The sequence below is a fragment of the Bubalus kerabau genome, chromosome 4 (assembly GCF_029407905.1).
Source record: "Bubalus kerabau isolate K-KA32 ecotype Philippines breed swamp buffalo chromosome 4, PCC_UOA_SB_1v2, whole genome shotgun sequence".
Lineage (NCBI taxonomy): Eukaryota > Metazoa > Chordata > Mammalia > Artiodactyla > Bovidae > Bubalus > Bubalus kerabau.
The window spans coordinates 138,917,972-138,939,380 of NC_073627.1; the positions used below are offsets into that span (position 1 = coordinate 138,917,972).

The 21,409-nt window shown below is 41.2% G+C and overlaps 1 protein-coding gene across 1 annotated transcript in view; it reads left to right on the forward strand.

Moving 5' to 3' along the window:
* Window positions 1–21,409, forward strand: part of ADAM28 (ADAM metallopeptidase domain 28) — a 68,563-nt gene that overhangs the window by 42,028 nt on the left and 5,126 nt on the right. Inside the window, exons 14-18 of the mRNA XM_055579738.1 lie at window positions 10,304–10,499; window positions 12,652–12,754; window positions 15,185–15,344; window positions 16,483–16,563; window positions 17,358–17,436. Coding sequence (XP_055435713.1) covers window positions 10,304–10,499; window positions 12,652–12,754; window positions 15,185–15,344; window positions 16,483–16,563; window positions 17,358–17,436 — 619 coding nt within the window. The remainder of the gene's footprint in view (window positions 1–10,303; window positions 10,500–12,651; window positions 12,755–15,184; window positions 15,345–16,482; window positions 16,564–17,357; window positions 17,437–21,409) is intronic.

Consider the following 21,409-nt stretch of genomic DNA (forward strand, 5'->3'; position numbering starts at 1 on the left):
AAGCTGTGTTGGCTCTTTAGAGCTTTCCTGAGAAATCTTATCCCCAGAAACTTAATTTTGGGGGTGTTCATTAGAATGGCACTCATCTGTAGTCCTGAATAGTTATCTGAGATCTCCCAGGGGCTTACAGGTATATTGAGTGTCCTCTTCTGTTTTCTTCCACAGCTTGACTCATTAGTAGTAAATCCAGGAGTTGTGTCCTGGTACCTTGACTGTTGTAGGGGTAGAAAGCATTACAGGATAGGGGGCTCTTCCATTTGGGCTAGAGTTGAGTCTTTGGGGACCCATCTTTCCAGACTTTAATTTGGACTTGAGTCCCTGGAGCATATTGTGGTAGGTCTTTAGGATCTTTTGGGTCCTGGTTGACAACCCACAAGTGTATATCTTGTTGGAATTGCCCAAAGGCCATGGATTAAGACTGGGGGGTCTGAACCTCTGGATCTAGGAAGAGGTCATTGACATAACAAAAAGTCTCCCATATAGCATCACATAAGGACTAAGACCAACCTGTTCCTTAGGGGCAATATGGGTGCAGAGGAGAGATATTGGTAAAGCCTCCTTCCATCCCAGGGAGGTCTCCTAGGTTATCTTTTTTATCATTGATTTTAAGGATTGGTTGGCTCTTTCTACTTTTCCTGAAGACTGAGGGCTCTAGGCACAATGAAGGTAAAAAGTAATGCCCAATGCTTTACAGACCGCTTGGGTGACCTTAGAAGTAAATGATGTCCCATTGTCACTTTGTAATGAGCTTGACAGACTAAATCTTGAAATGATTTCATGGAACAGTTTTTTTTTTTTTTTTTTTTTTTTTACCACCTCCTCAGTCTTCTTAGTGTGGGTGGGAAAGGCTTCAATCCATCCTGTGAATGTATCTATCATGACTAGTAGGTATTGAGAAATTGGCATCTGGGGGAAGTCGATCTGCCAGTCCTCTCCTGGGTAGGTCCCACGTCATTGGACAGGCTGGGCCAGCTGTGGTCCTCAAGCTCCTTGGGAGTTGTTTAATTGGAAAGTGGAACAAGAGACCACTTGCCTTATAGTCGTTTGGAGGCCTGTTCCTCTGAAGGCCCTTTCTAGTAATCTTTGGAGGCCTTCTCCCCTAAATGAGTGTTGGCATATAAGGAGTTAACCAACTACCACTGGAAGTACCCAGGCAGGAAAAGGAGTCCCTCCTTTTGGAACCACCCCATAAGATCTTCTTGAAAGCCCTTGGTCTTAGCTTTAAGAGTCTCACTTTCAGAATATAAAGGAGTTTCTGGCAAATTAGTCTGTGGAACTAAGGTGGTAACACCTATTAGGTCATTGTTTTGTCATGCTGCTCTCTTTTTGGTGTCCTTTACAATGGGAGACTGAAACCTCAGCAGGAAGATGGACTGCCTCCAAGAACCTAAGGATTTGATCACCATATTTGATTGGGGACCCTTGTGTGGTCTAGAGGCCTCTTTCTTCCTAAAATAGCAGCATGTGCATGTAGCACCAGAAAGGCATAATTGGAGTCAGTGTAAATGGCTACTCTTTTTCCTTTTCCCAGCTGTAGAGCTTGAGTCAGGGCTATTAGCTCAGCCAATTGGCCTGAAGGACCTGGTGGCAAAGGTTTAGCCTCTATGATCTCAAAATTGGAGTCTACTGCATATCCAGCTCTTCTTTTTCCATCCAAGACAAAGCTGCTTCCATCAGTGTACCAGATTTCCTCAGGATTGGTCAGAGGATCTTCTGACAATCCCTCTTGGGGTTTTGTCCAGTGGTCCAAAGTTTCTAGGCAAGAGTAAAAGGGGAGAGAGTCCTTGGGGCTAGGCAGGAACATAGCTGGATTAAGAACCTCACAAGGGGATACAGTCAGGCCTGAATTTTCCATCAGCACTACTTGATATCTGAGGATCCTTTGATTAGACATGCATAAATGGCCTCTCCCATTTAGGAGTTGTTTCATTTGGTGGCTGGTAAAAATAGCTGATTTGCCCCTAAAGTTCAGTTCAGTTGTTCAGGCATGTCTGACTCTTTGCGACCCCATGAATTGCAGCACACCAGGCCTCCCTGTCCATCACCAACTCCCGGAGTTCACTCAGACTCACGTCCATCGAGTAGGTGATGCCATCCAGCCATCTCATCCTCTGTTGTCCCCTTCTCCTTCTGCCCCCAATCCCTCCCAGCATCAGAGTCTTTTCCAATGAGTCAGCTCTTCGCATGAGGTGGCTAAAGTTGCCCCTAAAAGAGAGTTTTAAAGCATCTTCTATCAGGACTTCAATAGCTGCAAGATTTCGAAAGCAGGGAAAGATCTCTTCCCAATAAAGGAGTAGGACACTCAGGCACCACCAGAAACTGGTGGGAAAATATTTGTCCATCCGAGCAACAAAGAAGTGCTTAGGTGAATCTTTTTGTTATTGTTTTTCCTGTAGCAACAAAAATGGCACAGGTTTGGGAGGAGAATGCTCCAGAGTAGGAGGTCAGGACAGAGTAGGTAGCCCTGTGTCAACCAAGAAATTCTTGGACCTACCTGCCACAACCGGTTGGACCCTTGACTCTGGCTCCATGAAGGTTATCTGTGACAGGTAGGCTGGCTGGAGCAGGCCACTTCAGTTCTGTTGAACTATCAAGAGGGAAGGTTTGGTGCTTGACCTTGAGGCTCTTGGGTCCCAAGGGCAGAGTGCCACCCAGTGTCCCAATTGATGGCATTTGTAGCAAACCATTTTAGCAGACTTGTCACAGTTTGGACACTCTTTGGCCCAATGTACCACCTGTCTACAGATTAGGCATGTGCCTTGTGCCTTGTCCTTCAAGGACTCAGAGTTTGCCATAGGGCTTCCCTGGAAGACAGCCAGCATCTGGACATGCCTTATTTCTTTCCTTCTTTCCCTTTCCTGGGCTTTGGCCTCCTTCTCCTGTTCTGTTATAAAAGGTATTGGTGGCTGTCTGGACCATCTCTTCTAAAGAGACAGCAGGGTCCTGCTGCTGTAGCTCTTGCAACTGTATCCTGATGTCTGATGTACACTGGGATAGGAATTTGTCCTTTAAGATCACCTGTTCCTCATAAGAGTCTAAGTTGGTAAACTTTTGAAGGGCTTCTTTTAGACTTTCCAGAAAGGCAGTGGGGTTCTTGTTGGACTCCTGAGTTATTGCTGAGACTGGGTAAAGTCCCACAACTAATAGGCTTCCTTCTATTTTCCTTGGGTGGACTTCCTTAGGGGTGAGTCTATCTGAAGCTTATCCTACCCAGTACTGTTGTAACCTAGAGCCAGGCATACTTGGGTCAGGGTGCAGATCCCCAGGCAGGTTGAGATGTGACAACCTCCTGGAGATTGAATCCCCGGGCAGGTCGAGGCATGACAACCTCCTGATAATTGGGTCCCTGGGCAGGTCAAGGCATGTAGATCTCCTGGGACCCCTGGACTGGTGGATCCCCGAGCAGGCTGAGGCATGACAACCTCCCAAGGACCAGATTCCTAGGCAGGTTGAGGCAGGTCGACCTCCTGGGACACCCAGGCTGGAGCTGGGCATTCCCAATGACTCTAGTGTGACTAGTGCTGGGTAGGATTAAGGGGTTGTAATCTTAACTCATTACTGGTTTGTCCACCACAGATGGGAATAGATACCATGATGTTAAGCAATCCAAGCCTGTGCCCTGAGACTGGGAACCTAAGGAAATAGCCATAAACCTTATCCTCTTATTTCTCTGAGGGAATGTAAGTCACTGATTTCCTCCCTTAGCCTTCCAGAGCAGTTTAGGGTATTTCCAATGGTAAACATTTCATTGTCATAGACCCACTTTAGGTAGTAACAGAGGTAATGACAAAGGCTTTCTTATCTTTTCTTGCTATTCTTTGGAACTCTGCATTCAGATGTTTATATCTTTCCTTTTCTCCTTTGCTTTTCGCTTCTCTTCTTTTCACAGCTATTTGTAAGGCCTCCCCAGACAGCCATTTTGCTTTTTTGCATTTCTTTTCTATGGGAATTGTCTTGATCCCTGTCTCCTGTACAATGTCATGAACCTCATTCCATAGTTCATCAGGCACTCTATCTATCAGATCTAGGCCCTTAAATCTATTTCTCACTTCCACTGTATAATCATAAGGGATTTGATTTAGGTCATACCTGAATGGTCTAATGGTTTTCCCTACTTTATTCAATTTAAGTCTGAAGTTGGCAATAAGGAGTTCATGGTCTGAGCCACAGTCAGCTCCTGGTCTTGTTTTTGCTGACTGTATAGAGCTTCTCCATCTTTGGCTGCAAAGAATACAATCAATCTGATTTCGGTGTTGACCATCTGGTGATGTCCATGTATAGAGTCTTCTCTTGTGTTGTTGGAAGAGGGTGTTTGTTATGACCAGTGCATTTTCTTGGCAAAACTCTATCAGTCTTTGCCCTGTGTCATTCCGTATTCCAAGGCCAAATTTGCCTGTTACTCCAGGTGTTTCTTGACTTCCTACTTTTGCATTCCAGTCCCCTATAATGAAAAGGACATGTTTTTTGGGTGTTAGTTCTAAAAGGTCTTGTAGGTCTTCATAGAACCGTTCAACTTCAGCTTCTTCAGCATTACTGGTTGGGGCATAGACTTGGATTACTGTGATATTGAATGGTTTGCCTTGGAAACAAACAGAGATCATTCTGTCGTTTTTGAGATTGCATCCAAGAACTGCATTTTGGACTCTTTTGTTGACCATGATGGCTACTCCATTTCATCTGAGGGATTCCTGCCCACAGTAGTAGATATAATGGTCATCTGAGTTAAATTCACCCATTCCAGTCCATTTCAGTTTGCTGATTCCTAGAATGTCGACTTCTTCAGCGATCAATGCAAAGAAATAGAGGAAAACAACAGAATGGGAAAGACTAGGGATCTCTTCTAGAAAATCAGAGATACCAAAGGAACATTTCATGCAAAGATGGGCTCGATAAAGGACAGAAATGGTATGGACCTAACAGAAGCAGTAGATATTAAGAAGAGATGGCAAGAATACACAGACGAACTGTACAAAAAAGATCTTCATGACCCAGATAATCACGATGGTGTGATCACTCACCTAGAACCAGACATCCTGGAATGTGAAGTCAGGTGGGCCTTAGAAAGCATCACTACGAACAAAGCTAGTGGAGGTGATGGAATTCCAGTTGAGCTATTTCAGATCCTGAAAGATGATGCTGTGAAAGTGCTGCACTCAATATGCCAGCAAATTTGGAAAACTCAGCAGTGGCCACAGGACTAGAAAAGGTCAGTTTTCATTCCAATCCCAAAGAAAGGCAATGCCAAAGAATGCTCAAACTACTGCACAATTGCACTCATCTCACACGCTAGTAAAGTAATGCTCAAAATTCTCCAAGCCAGGCTTCAGCAATATGTGAACCGTGAACTTCCTGATGTTCAAGCTGGTTTTAGAAAAGGCAGAGGAACCAGAGATCAAATTCCAACATCTGCTGGATCATCGAAAAAGCAAGAGAGTTCCATAAAAATATCTATTTCTGCTTTATTGACTATTCCAAAGCCTTTGACTGTATGGATCACAATCAACTGTGGAAAATTCTTCAAGAGATGGGAATACCAGAACACCTGACCTGCCTCTTGAGAAATTTGTATGCAGGTCAGGAAGCAACAGTTAAAACTGGACATGGAACAACAGACTGCTTCCAAATAGGAAAAGGAGTTCATCAAGGCTGTATATTGTCACCCTGTTTATTTAACTTATATGCAGAGTACATCATGAGAAACGCTGGACTGGAAGAAACACAAGCTGGAATCAAGAGTGCTTGGAGAAATATCAATAACCTCAGATATGCAGATGACACCACCCTTATGGCAGAAAGTGAAGAGGAACTAAAAAGCCTCTTGATGAAAGTGAAAATGGAGAGTGAAAAAGTTGGCTTAAAGCTCAACATTCAGAAAACAAAGATCATGGCATCTGGTCCCACCACTTCATGGGAAATAGATGGGGAAAGAGTGGAAACAGTGTCAGACTTTATTTTTCTGGGCTTCAAAATCACTACAGATGGTTACTGCAGCCATGAAATTAAAAGCCACTTACTCCTTGGAAGGAAAGTTATGACCAACCTAGATAGCATATTCAAAAGCAGAGACATTACTTTGCCAACAAAGGTTCGTCTAGTCAAGGCTATGGTTTTTCCTGTGATCATGTATGGATGTGAGAGTTGGACTGTAAAGAAGGCTGAGCACCAAAGAATTGATGCTTTTGAACTGTGGTGTTGGAGAAGACTCTTGAGAGTCCGTTGGAGTGCAAGGAGATCCAACCAGTCCATTCTGAAGGAGATCAGCCCTGGGATTTCTTTGGAAGGAATGATGCTAAAGCTGAAACTCCAGTACTTTGGCCACCTCATGCGAAGAGTTGACTCATTGGAGAAGACTCTGATGCTGGGAGGGATTGGGGGCAGGAGGAGAAGGGGACTACAGAGGATGAGATGGCTGGATGGCATCACTGACTCGATGGACGCGAGTCTCGGTGAACTCTGGGTGTTGGTGATGGACAGGGAGGCCTGGTGTGCTGCGATTCATGGAGTCCCAAACAGTCGGACATGACTGAGCAACTGATCTGATCTAATGACAAAGGAGCAGGTTATCTGGTCCTGTTAGGAGCTTTAAGAGTATTTTAATAATAAGCTGGGTGGAGCAATGTTGCCTACACTAGGGACAGGTTTAAGGTTGTAGGAGTTAGTAAGTGGCTTAAGGACAAAATGATAAGAGGCAATGATAAGAGGCAATAACAGGCAACAGATCAGATGTTCATAAAAGTATAGTGGAGATTTGATCCAGGGATATGTTTGTAGCTTTAGGATAAGGGTGGTAAGGGTTTGGGCCCAAACAATCTGCAGGGTTAACTCCCAAAGTGGCAAACATTGTCCCTGGAAGCCCAGTTTCCCTTGAAGGGATGCCAGCAACAGATTAACTTCTAGTAGGCATTGTGGGCCTGTCACCCACCCTAGCAGATTCACTGAGAGGTGCTGTTGTTGCATCTGTTGTGGGAAACATGGAAGATGAAGGTGTGAATCTCTAGAGGGATTGGATATTATACAGTATTTCCCTCCCAAGGGCTAGCTATTTTCTGGTTGTCCTGCCAGAAGATTGCAGAGGCAACATTGTGGGCCTGGACAGGGCTCATGAAAAGAGCATGAAACAAGACTGAAGCAGGCAGGGTGCAACTTTTGAAAGACTGATATAGCCCAAGGGCATAACATAAACCAATTAAAATCAAATGGGTCAAGATGAAGACAAGTCAAATTCAACTAAAAGCCTTCAATCTGCAAGTTAAATGACACATCTGGAGGTGCCATGACTGTTCTAAGGCACTATCAAAAGACCAAGGAGTGTTTCCCCAAATGTTGGAATGATCCTCCCACTCATTAGCATATGAAATCACCCAGCCCATAAAAACTAACCACACCACATTTCATGGCCACCATATATACCCTGTGTGATGGCACACACTCTGTGGACTGTGCTTCTCTGTGAATTCAAACAAATCTACCTCTTACTTATTGCTGTGTCTCTCACTGAACTTTTTTGCAATGAGACATCAAGTACTTGAGCTTCATTAGGTGCTGAAACCAGGCACCATGAGTTTTGGCTGGGCTCAAGTCCTGCCACATAGGTTTCAGTCCCAATCTTAGGTAAACAGTTTCAAACACAACTTTCAGAAATGGAAAGATGATGACCTGCCCAATACTTTGTAAACAGAGGCATAGATGGAGAGAGGAGCTAAAGGACGGGAGAAAAAAGCAGTGGGAAAAACATACCAAGGAACCCCTTTCATAACTTGCTGGAAAAACTGCTAAATGCCTGACCTGTGCCCACAATTTTCATTGGCCTGATCCTAGGCACAAAGGAGGTTAAGGACCGAAGAACCCTCACCCACTTGGGCAACAGCTCCTAGGGCACAGCAGATAGTGGAGCCTTCAGGACACACTGGGGAGTAGTCCCTGCCAGAGTCCCTCAGTGGCACCCATGGCCATTCATCTGTTCACAGGGTGTTTGAGGAAATAAGAAACAAGAGACTGTAACGGAATTAAGATTCTGTTAGCCATATGTCCATCCAGCCATAGGGGCGAGGACCTCCTACCTAAACTGGAGGTCTTCCGGAATTTGAGACTGAACCTCGTGAGCTTTTGTCCGAGTTTGTTTTTTCTGTCCCAGTTTCCAGCACACTGGGCTTCTTGTCATTTCCACTGTGCTGGGTTTCCTTCACATTCAGCTTCCAGCATGTGAGCTTTCGCCAAGTTGGTCTTCTGCTGTGCTTGGTCTCTGCCTCGCTGGGAATGAGCTGAGGTTGTTTCAGCCAGGCTACGTCTGGGTCACGGCACCAGATATGTCAGGGGAATGTGTAATTTTCTTGGTTCTGTCTCACTGCAACAAAGATTTGAAATGGCGACCAGTGTTACAGTTCAGTTACAGCTCAGTTTTATTTGGCAAGCAAAGGATAGTACACTCTCAAGGCGTGAGGGTGGGCTGACCCAAAAGGAGAAGCCTTAATCCATCTTGGCTTCCTCCTTTTATACATTTGTTTCCTCCCCACTGAGCCTGCCCTATGAAAATTGAGCTAGCCAAGAAGTGGGTATGTATTTTTCACCTGAAGTTCTCACTCCAGTCCACGGGTTTTCTTTTGATCCATTTTTGTGGGCTTTTCCCTTTATTTGTCTTTTAGACACCACCATTTTGGACTCCTTTTTCCTATTCTAACTACTTAACATGTCCATAGAATTTTTCATGCAAAAATACTGGAGTGGGTTGCCGTTTTCCTCCTTCAGGGGATCTTCCTGACCCAGGGATCAAACCTGTGACTCCTGTGTCTCTTGCATTGCATACACACACACACACACACACACACACACACACACACATACACACACACACACACAAGTGGTGTTTTTCCTCAAAATATTTGTTGTTTCCTTAGGGTGAGGATATATTCATACATACCTGAAATGGATGAAAATACTATACATGATTAAATGCCAGGTAGATATTATAATGATATATAACCTTTGGGTATATTACTTTGCATGTATTTTTTCACTTAATTTTCCTAATGGCTTATAAAGTTAAGATTAAACTCATTTGCTAAGGGTATACATCTAACCACTGGCAGAGCCAAGTATGTATCTTTCATATCCAAAGTATGTGTCTTTCATATCCAAATTCTGGGCTGTTTTCCTACTACATGTGGAAAAGAGGAGCAGTGATCCACATTGAAGGGATCAGAGGAGTTTTCATGGAAGAATTAGGGTTTCAAATAGTTTGTGAAGTACAGCAGATTTTATATAAACAGAAAGAAAAAAAAAATTCCAAATGAGGAAAGAATAAACAGAAGGTAAAAATGGTTTGTGTGACATCTGATAAGAAAGTTAGTCTGACTGGAGCAGAGGGGCTTTGCAGGGTCTCATAGGCCCCGATGAAAATTTTGATTATATGCTCTCACCAGTGTAAAGATATTAAAAGTTTCTTGATGATGTGAAGTAGTGGTGGTTTGGTCACTGAGTCATATCTGACTCTTTGCGACCCCATGGACTGTAGCCCGCAAGACCTCTCTGTCCATGGGATTTCTCAGGCAAGAACACTGGAGAGAGAACACATCTAGTTGCTTCAGCTAAGGAAGGAGGTGATTCCAGTATCCACACAGGCCTCTTTATATCTGCCTGAATGGCAGGATTTCTTTGACTAACATTTCTCTGAGCAAATAAGAGCAAGATTTGCAGTAATAGATTTTAATGGAATTAACATAGCAAATGAACGTTTTTGGTTTGTTTCTCTCTCCTAATAAATCATTCCGTAGGAAGATGTGAGTGAAAAAAGAAATATCTAAAATTACACTAAAAGGAATTCAGGATTAGGAAACTCGATGCCTGGGAAAATCTCAGAGCATGCTGATCTGGGCTTCGAAGCTTATCTTCCTTATTACAAAAGATTCACTTCACCAGTAAATTTCTGGAGCTGCAGATTTAAATCTCCTTGAAAATCTTGTGAAAGATGCATTTAACAAAGGGAGAGGTAACTTCCTTCTTTGCATCTATAATATTGCTGGGTGTTCTAAAGTATTTTTTCATTGTTATTTTTGTAGCAGTTGCTCTACAAATTCAGAAGTATTGATTGCTTTAACAACTCAGGGCTTGGCCAAAGTCAGTAGAAGTGACATTATAGGAGATGGTTTTGGCTTTTACAATACAAATGTAAACTAAAAATAGAACAATGCCTCTAGGTACACATTACTAATTAAAGGCCACAGGGAAAATATAATTTGCATCAATTTGAGATATTATGGTAGGTCAGGTGGAAAAAGTCCATGTCTACGTTTTTATTTCCCTACAGTTAAAAAAGGCTGGTGAGGTGTGCAGACCAGCAAAAGATGAGTGTGACCTGCCTGAAATGTGTGATGGCAAATCTACTCTTTGCCCCAGTGATCGATACCAAATCAATGGCTTCCCTTGCCAGAATGGGAAGGGCTACTGCCGGATGGGAACGTGCCCCACCCTGGAGAAGCAGTGCATTGACCTCTGGGGACCAGGTACGAGGACAAGCCCGCTGTCACTGGCATGTCTGCCTCTCTCCATGGAAAACTATCTCATTCCAAGTGACAGCGTTTCATCATGGCTGAAGCAGCATTCTGTCCCATTCGTCCTTCCGTTATGGTTTCCTTTGCTGTGCAAAAGCTTTTACGTTTAATTAGGTTTCATTTGTCTATTTTGTTTCTATTTTCATCACCCCAGGAGGTGGGTCAAAAAAGATCTTGTGATTTATGTCAAAGTGTGAACTTCCTGTATTTTCCTTTAAGGGTTTTATAGCATCTGGCCTTACATTCAGGTCTTTAATCCATTTTGAGTTTATTTTTGTGTGTGGTGTTAGTAAGCATTCTAATTTCATTCTTTTACATGTAGCTGTCCAGTTTTCCCCGCACTACTTACTGAAGAGACTGTCTTTTCTCCACTGTATATTCTTGCCTCTTTGATCACAGATTAGGTGACCATAGGCATGTGAGTTTATCTCTGGACTTTCTATTCTGTTCCATTGATTAATCTTTTGTTCTGATCTCTTGCTGTGAGTGTATAAGTATGCAAGATTTCTGTGTATTAATTTTGAATCCTGCAACTTTACCAAATTCATTGATGAGCTCTGCTGCTAAGTTGCTTCAGTCGTGTCCGACTCTGTGTGATTCCAGAGACGGCAACTCACCAGGCTCCCCTGTCCCTGGGATTCTCCAGGCAAGAACACTGGAGTGGCTTGCCATTTTCTTCTCCAATGCATGAAAGTGAAAAGTGAAAATGAAGTCGCTCAGTCGTGTCCGACTCCTAGCGACCCCATGGACTGCAACCTACCAGGCTCCTCCGTCCATGGGATTTTCCAGGCAAGAGTACTGGAGTGGGGTGCCATTGCCTTCTCCATGATGAGCTCTAGTAGTTTTCAAATTCATTGATGAGCTCAAATTCATTAATGAGTAGTTTTCTGGTAGGATCTTTAAGATTTTCTATATAGTATCATGTCATCTGCAAACAGTGACAGTTTTTTGTATTTCTTTCCATTATGGTTTATTACAGGATATTGAATGTAGTTCCCTGAGCTATACGATGGGACCTTATTTCTTACCCATTCTTAAATCATTTGTATCTGCTAGTTCTAGACTCCATTGGCTTTTTATTATTTTTAACTTCATTGTTGTTTTTTCAAAGGCTGGATTCATACTTTCCAGGTCTTCCTTATTAATTTTCAAAATGGGGGAGAGAGAAGGAGTAGAGGCATTAGAAAAAGAAGGATAGAGGCATTTGACTCAATAGAACTTGATTTGAAGTCTGATTTTTCATCTCTCTTTGTGGCTTTAACCAATACCACCCTCTGTACCTTTATTAACAAAATGAGAATGCTAATAAGAATGGGTAATATTTATACACCATGTTCTACTGACCAGGCACTCTTCTCAGTGGCTCACATAGATTAACTCATTTAATCTTCTTAATAGTGGACTTCCTTGGTGGTCCAATGGTTAAGACTCTGTCTTCCAATGCAGAGGGTGTGGGTTCAATCCTTGGTAGGGGAACTAAGATCCCACATGACTCCAGGTGTGGTCAAACATTTAAATAAATAAAGCTTGTTTTTTAAAAACACATAATCCTAAAAACTTAAAGTAATCCTCATAATAACATTATGAGGGTATACTATCATAGAGTCATCATTTTCACACAGAGCAAATTGAAAGTTTAAGGCAATTAACCATATCACATAGCTCTTAACCACTGATTGCCCATCTGATGAAGACTGCATGAGAAATTAAACTTGTGATGCACGTTACTTCCTGGCAGAGTAGAAATCTGACTAAGCATAGGGTGTACCTGTCATATGTGTACCCTTCAACAGGACAGCATTCCAGTATCTGCCTGTGGACTGCTGCTAGGATAACTATGGCTCTTCTAGCTAAGTCTTCAATCTTACAGATGTTTCCAAATATTTAGATAGCCATCATTCAAAAATAGGCCATCCAAAAGATTTTTTTAACTCCAGACATCTCTCTTGATACCATATCAAAGCAAACTATATTTCCAAGAAGAGGTATGATGCTAAAATCATGTTCTTCATGCTGGCTTTCTGTTTCATGAATCCTTTGTAGCACAGAACTACTTACCTCTCTTCTTTCCATCTATGACCTTACTGACCTTGTTTGATCCCAGAAGCCCAGGTTGCAGATAAGTCATGTTTTAGACGAAATGAAGATGGGTCAACTTATGGATACTGTCGAAAAGTGAACAACACACACATTCCCTGTAAAGCAAAGTAAGTGGCTTTGCTATTTGAACTTCCTGCTCATTTTCACACATGCTGATTTATCTCATTTAAAGAGAAAGTAATTTGGACATCATTTATTTGATAAACATTCATTGAGTGACTATTACTTGCTTTATTTTAGGCTAGGCACTGAGTTAAAAAGGTAAATAGGGAATGATTCCCATTTTTCAGTCTCTCATAATGCATGCTTCAGAGGACACCAAGTATAGCTGTTGTTAAATAGAATGAATGTTTAAGAAGGAACATACCAGAGTAAATGGGCCTTGTTGGAAATGTATACACTTATTCTCCAGTATGCTTCAGATGCTTTTCCATCTACTGCATTTCATGATGATTCTATGGTAGAAATACATATCTTCTCAGAGGAATAAGCAACACAATGATTGTATAGTTGTTTTTTTTTCTTTTTCTTTTTTTTTAACTTGCCATGGCATCCCATAAAGAAAAAATACAGTGAGGGAAAAGATTGACAGTTGACCTAAAGAATTTGTTTTCCATAAAAAAATTGATAGTCTGAAAAAAGAAAAGATAAAACTCTGTAATCAATGAACTTGAGATTTTTCTATATATTTCCCTTGGATTCTACAGTTCTAAGATGATTTTTAAAAATTAAATGATAATAGGTGAAATACCTGTTCCAAACTTTGCATGTGCATACTAATGTGTAACAAGACACTGAATGAAAAAGATCAGCATTTCTCCAAGTTTTTTTTCTTTTGAAATAACACTAATTTTTCTCAAAGATAGTTATTACCAAACTATTTTGGACAGAAGATCATCTCTTGGGGAGTCTGAACCTCAAAGATGGTCATGCCTGGTGGGCTCTCCTTTATAGGAAATCAGGGGAGAATATATTAATAAAAGGCTATATGTGTGTGGGAGTAGGGTGAGTGGGTAGCAATATTTAGTATGAGAAGTTGTGATAGGGAAAAAGGGCTAGGATAATTCCATCTTTCCTCTGTAAAGTGTACACACACCCTTGTCCTGTATAAATGCTTGTGTGAATACTGGATAATTTCTGCAACCAAAGGCATAAGCACTTCAGTTCTTCCCACAGTCTGGCTTTCTGATCACTTCTTAATAATTTTTGCTTGTAGTGAAAAATAAGCCTGAAATTCCCTGGGTCCTAGAGCCTTCCTAGGGCTTCCTTGGTGGCTCAGAGGATAAAAAGTCTGCCTGTGATGCAGGAGACCTGGGTTGAGTCTCTGGGTTGGGAAGATCCCCTGGAGAAGGAAATGGCAACCCACTCCAGTATTCTTGCCTGGAGAATTCCACGGATAGGGAAAATTGGCAAGCTACAGTCCATGGGGTCATGGAGTCAGATATGACTAAGCAACTTTCACCTTTTTAGAGCCTTCTTCTTAAAGCCCTACCTAAATGATTCAAGAAAAATACCATCTCAAGTCTGGAAAGAATGCATGCCTTTCTCTGCTCCTCAGTGGTATTTTTTCTAAAAGCCACCAGAGTAATCAGAAGAATCTGATTCTAACACTCTCATAAGACTTTTTTCACAACTTTCCTCTAAATTTTGCATAAAAGCAATTGATTCCAATATTGTTGGCATTGACTTTCTTCCCCTTGCTAGTGAATGTAAGGCTTTAGTGATCCCCTGGCAGTTTCATCTGAATTTTCAGGGGTTCTTTCAGGAACCCACATGATGCCTTAGAGTGTCATCTAAGGCTCAGCCTTATACTGATACTACTATAGTCAAGAGAATTATTCTGCTGCAATTCATGCAATAAATGACCTTAGCTGAAACAAGACAGAAACTGACTTCCTAGGTGCCCTCCTTGATGTTAAGAACTGATGTTGAAGCTGAAGCTCCAATACTTTGGTCACCTGATGCAAAGAACTGACTCACTGGAAAAGACCCTGATGCTGGGAAAGATGGAAGGCAAAAGGGAAAGGGGAAGCAGAGGGTGAGAAGGTTGAATAGAATCACCAACTCAGTGGACATGAATTTGAGCAAACGTGGGAGATAATGAAGGAGAGGGGAACCTAGCGTGCTGCAGTCCATGGGGTCCCGAAGAGGCAGACACAACCCAGTGACTAAACATCAGCAACAACACATACCCTCACATAAGGCCACATTCAAGAATCTGAAGTTAAGGTTCTGTATCCTTCCCACTGGCCAAAATTTAGGTTACTGGCCAAAATTAGGGAATCTGGGAGACAAGGGTTTTTTGTTGTTGTTTGTTTGTTTTTTTAGCAACACCTGGCCTTGAAAACCATTGAATATGGTGGTTCTGTTACTTACCAATAAGGGGAAAACTGGTATAATGGAGAACTAGGAGTCTCTGCCTTAGGGAAAAATACCATTAGTTAAATATGGATAGTCCAGGAAGTGATTTATATTAGTATAAAACTCCAGTTTGGATCCTGGTGTTTCAACTGCAGCAAATTTTGGCTTTTCCTCAGAGATGCCACATGTGGGAAGTTGTTCTGTAATGGTGGCTCAGATTATCTGCCCTGGAAAGGACGAATAGTCACAGTCCTGACATGTAGACTATTTGATCCTGAAGACAGCAGTGAAGAAATTGGCATGGTAGTCAATGGAACCAAATGTGGAGATAAGAAGGTGAGTTGAAATTGCAGCTTTTACTCAGAATGTTCTTTCTGTTTGTTTTTTGTTTTGTTTATTTTCTTTTCAGGGCCCCCCTATGTTTCATGAAGCACCATTTTCAAAGTAATGTTTATGCCATTCGTGTATACATGACTGTGTTCTTCCCTTCAGTGTTATTTAATAAGTACCTATTAGGTGCTTAGCACTAGGGTGTTAAATTTGGGCAAGTTTTATTGCCCCTAAATTGGTAGGTTCTCAGCAAATGATAGCCACTGATAATAATAAATATAATCATAACAATACTACTTATTTTTACACAAATTTTTATTTTAATCTTAGAGATGATATGATATTAGCATGTTTTCCATAGTATTTTTGCTTGGAATGAGCACCTTGTATCATGTGCAATGCTTACTTAGCTCAGTGCTAACTATCAGTCTATAGAGTTGAACTAAAGAGGTGGATTAAGGGAATAATCCATGAGGACTGAAGTAAGGAAATTTTCTTTAGAGAGGACTTCCTAAATATTTTATTACAAAAATTACCTAGATTCCATCTTCCTATTTTCAAAAGGGTGTTGTGATTTCTCTAATAAAAAGCAAGTTTGATAACAATGAGTGCGTGCATACTTAGTTGTTTCAGTCTTTTCTGATTCTTTGTGACCCTGTGGACTGCAGCCTGCCAGGCTCCTCTGTCCATGGGATTTCCCAGGCAAGAATACTGGAGTGGGTTGCCATTTCCTCCTCTAGGGGATCTTCCAGATCGAGGGACTGAACCCACGTCTCCTGAATCCCCTGCATTGCAGGCAGATTCTTTATCCACTGAGCCACGTGGGAAGCTCTTGATAGCATTGAAGTGAAGTGAAGGGAAGTCACTCAGTCATGTCCGACTCTTTGTGACCCCATGGACTGTAGCCTACCAGGGTCCTCTGTCCATGGGATTTTCCAGGCAATAGTCCTGGAGTGGATTGCCATTTCCTTCTCCAAGGGATCTTCCCAATCAAGGGATCGAACCCGAGTCTCCCGCATTGTAGACAGACGCTTTACCGTCTGAGCCGCTAAAAATAAAAGATTAACTCCTGAGGAGTCAACAGTTTGCATAAGTGATATCTTTGGACATTCATGTCAGTTTTTTGTTTTCACATCACTTTCAGGTTTGCATTAATGCAGAATGTGTGGATATGGAAAGAACTTACAAATCAGCAAATTGCTCCTCTAAGTGCAAAGGACACGCTGTAAGTAAGTCTTGACAGTGTTTCCCAAAGCTTGCTGAATCTTATGTCATTTTTAGGTCAGACAGTTTGGGTGATGTTAATGTAGTGTTTCAGTGTTGAATGATTAAAACAATTAAGTTTATCTAACTCTTCAGTACTTTGATTCAATGAAAACTTCCTTCAAAGAACCTGATACTGAAATTCCTGGGTTTTTTTTTTAAACTTTTTATTTTGTATTGGCATATAGCCAATTAAACAAATGATGTTGTGATAGTTTCAGGCAAATATCAAAGGGACTTGGTCACACACACACACACACACACATCCATTCTCCCCCAAACTCCCCTCCCATCCAGCCTGCCGCATAACACTGAGCAGAGTTTCCTATGCTGTAAGTAGGTCTTTGTTGGTTATCCATTTTAAATATAGCAGTGTATACAAGCCCATCCCAAACTCCCTAACTATCCCTTCCCCTCCAACGACCATGATTTCATTCTCTAAGTCTGTGAGTCTCTTTCTGTTTTGGTAAGTTCATTTTTATCAATTCTTTTAGATTCCACATATAAGTATGTCATATGATATTTCTCCTTCTCTGCCTGACTTACTTCACTCAAGATGACATTTCTCTAAGTTCATCCATGTTGCTGCAGATGGCATTATGAAATTCCTATTATTGATGCTTAAAATATGTAGGTAGTTGAAAGACTGCAGGGTTATTCTTTTTTGTTTTTGAAATGTACTTAATTATGGATGAATAAGCCCTTGTGTTGAGCATTAGTTCAGTGAGAAAACTAACAGAACCATTGCTCCTCTAGGTGTGTGACCATGAGCTCCAGTGTCAGTGTAAAGAAGGATGGGCCCCTCCTGACTGCTCTAATTCTTCCACGGTCTTCAGTACGTAACATTACATGTCTAACTTGAGAAAATTGCTCACCTCTTCCAAGCGTTTATTTCCTATTATGTTAGATTCCATGCCTTTTTCTCTTTCTTCTTGTAATTCCTGTTCTGTAGGTAATGAATCCATGATATTAATCTCCAAAGTCTCTCATCCAAGTTTTAAATCATATTTCCCACCTTCTTATGTTTTTATATTTTACCAAAAAAATTCTTGAAATTTTATATTTGTCATTTCATTCTCATTTTCTGAGTTTTCTTGCTTTACAATTGTCCCGTTTTCCTAACAGCCTTGACTGAATGTATACTAGGTTTAATATCCTCATAAAACTCTCTAAGAATATGACTTATTATTTTTGCAGGTTCAGTCTCTTCTCCAGATTACCTCTATTTCTTTTGAGTTGAATTTTTTTTTTCACCCTCTCTTCTCTTATATTGCACTGTGCTATTTTTCTTCAGGATATATGATCCTTCATTGAATGTGGGATTCAGTTCACTTCAGTTCAGTTCAGTCACTCAGTAGTGTCCGACTCTTTGTGATCCCATGAATCGCAGCACACCAGGCCTCCCTGTCCATCACCATCTCCCAGAGTTCACTCAGACTCACGTCCATCGAGTCGGTGATGCCATCCAGCCATCTCATCCTATGTCGTCCCCTTCTCCTCCTGCCCCCAATCCCTCCCAGCATCAGAGTCTTTTCCAATGAGTCAACTCTCACTGGAGGTGGCCAAAGTACTGGAGTTTCAGCTTTACCATTATTCCTTCTAAAGAACACCCAGGGCTGATCTCCTTCAGAATGGACTGGTTGCACCTCCTTGCAGTCCAAGGGACTCTCAAGAGTCTTCTTCAACACCACAGTTCAAAAGCATCAATTCTTCGGCACTCAGCTTTCTTCACAGTCCAACTCTCACATCCATACATGACCACAGGAAAAACCATAGCCTTGACTAGACGGACCTTTGTTGGCAAAGTAATATCTCTGCTTTTGAATATGCTATCTAGGTTGGTCATAACTTTCCTTCCAAGAAGTAAGCGTCTTTTAATTTTTTTGACTTGAATTAGCTCACAGGGGTTTTCTTGGCATGTGTGCATGCTTGTTGGACCTTACCTCTCCTGATCAGAGATCTGCCTGAGAGCTCTATCAGTAGGCAGATCTTCCTATAGACCTCAGACCTTCATTGTAGAAACAGCCAGGGTAGAGAACCTCTCCCCCAGTTGCCATGGTGATGAATACCCTGCCCTGAGGACAGAGCTCTTCATTACATTTACTTTTAGAAACAGCTGCTCTTCCTCAGGACCCCTTCCTATGGCTTTACAACCTTTAAGCGATTTGGCATAAATAGAATTGTTATAGTTTAGCAACTCTTGTGGGTCAGTAGTGATAACACATTGAAATTTTCATTTAAATTCTTTTTATAGCTAGTAATAATGATACAATCTTTTCCTAATTTTTTTTGGCCATTGGTATTTTTTTCTTTTATGAAATATTTGTTCATGCCATTTTGTGTATTTTTCTATTGGGTATCTCCCCGACCCCCTATTAACTTGTTTAATTTTAATATACTAGATATAAGCTATTTTTCAGTTATACATGCTGCAAATAACTCCCTTCATTCTGTGTTTTCTCACTCTTTGTGATGTCATGTGATTAAAGAAGCTTTTAATTGTAATGTAGTCAATTTGTTTATTATTTCCTTGATGATTAGTTTTCCTTTTTGTGTCCTTTTTAAGGACTTTTTTTCTATCCTGAAGTTATGAATGTATATATGATCTTCTGAAAAGGATTATTTTATTGCTTTTTCAAATTTAAATCTATAGTGTATCTCGAATTATTTTGTTTATGATACAAGTGTTCAATTTCACTTTTATCCCAGATAGATACTCAATTGTCACACCATCATTTATGTAATAGATCTGTGCTGCGCTAAATCATTTCAGTAGTGTGATCTCTTTGTGATCCCATGGACTGTAACCCACCAGGCTCCTCTGTCCATGGGATTCTCCAGGCAAGAATACTGGAGTGGGTTGCCATGCCCTTCTCCAGAGGATCTTCCTGACCCAGGGATCAATTCCTTGTCTCTTGTGTCTCCTGAACTGGCAAGTGGGTTCTTTACCACTAGCACCACCTGGGAAGCCCATGTAATAGATCATCCTTCCTTAATGCTTTATAGTACCAATTTTCCAATAAAGCACATGTGTCTGCATTTGTGTCTTTCTGGGATATTTCTACTTTTCTGGGGGTTCTATTTGACTATTCATATGCCAGTATAAGGCCTTCATAGGTGACTCAGTGATAAAGAATCCTCCTGCCATTGCAGGAGATGCGGGTTCAGTCCCTGGATTGGGAGGAAATTTCCTCCTCCTGGAAGAGGAAATAACAACTCACTCCAGTATTCTTGCCTGGAGAATCTGAGGGACAGAGGAGCCTGGTAGGCTACAGTCCATGGGGTCACAAAGAGTCTGACATGACTGACCACACACATGTCAGTATAATATTCTTTTATTATTGTATATTTAAGATAAGTTTGCTATCTTAGAGGCAGTCCTTTAATTTTGTTCTTCAAGAATGTGTTGGCTATTAGCTTTTGTACTTCCACATATTTTTTACAGTCAGATTTTCAAGTTACACACACAATTCCTGTTGGAATTTAGTTAGTCTAAACTGTATCTATAGATTCACTTGGGGAAGAATGAGCATATATAAAATATTGAATTCCAAACCTAGTACATGAAATAAGTATCCATTTACTTAGCATTCTTTAATTTTGCCAAATAATATTCAATGATTTTCACCATAGAATTTTTATATATAATATATATTAATTGGATTTTTAAGAAACTACCACACAATTGCACTCATCTCGCACGCTAGTAAAGTAATGCTCAAAATTCTCCAAGCCAGGCTTCAGCAATAAATACGTGAACCATGAACTTCCAGTTGTTCAAGCTGGATTTAGGAAAGGCAGAAGAACCACAGATCAAATTGCCAACATCTGCTAGATCATCGAAAAAGCAAAAGAGTTCCAGAAAAACTCTATTTCTGCTTTATTGACTATGCCAAAGCCTTTGACTGTGTGGATCACCATAAACTGTGGAAAATTCTGAAAGAGATGGGAATACCAGACCACCTGACCTGCCTCTTGAGAAATTTGTATGCAGGTCAGGAAGCAACAGTTAAAACTGGACATGGTACAACAGACTGGTTCCAAATAGGAAAAGGAGCACATCAAGGCTGTGTATTGTCACCCTGTTTATTTAACTTATATGCAGAGTACATTATGAGAAACGCTGGACTGGAAGAAGCACAAGCTGGAATCAAGATTGCCGGGAGAAATATCAATAACCTCAGATATGCAGATGACACCACCCTTATGGCAGAAAGTGAAGAAAAACTAAAGAGCCTCTTGATGAAATTGAAAGAGAAGAGTGAAAAAGTTGGCTTAAAGCTCAACATTCAGAAAGCGAAGATCATGGCATCTGGTCCCATCACTTCATGGGAAATAGATGGGGAAATAGTGGAAACAGTGTCAGACTTTATTTTTTTAGGCTCCAAAATCACTGCAGATGTTGATTGCAGCCATGAAGTTAAAAGATGCTTACTCCTTGAAAGGAAAGTTATGACCAACCTAGATAGCATATTGAAAAGCAGAGACATTACTTTGCCAACAAAGGTCTGTCTAGTCAAGGCTATCATTTTTCCAGTAGTCATGTATGGATGTGAGAGTTGGACTGTGAAGAAAGCTGAGCACCGAAGAATTAATGCTTTAGAACTGTGGTGTTGGAAAAGACTCCTGAGAGTCCCTTGGAATGCAAGGAGACCCAACCAGTTCATTCTAAAGGAGATCAGTCCTGAGTGTTTGGAAGGAATGATGCTAAAGCTGAAACTCCAGTACTTTGGCCACCTCATGCAAAGAGTTGACTCACTGGAAAAGACTGATGCTGGGAGGGATTGGGGCAGGAGGAGAAGGGGACA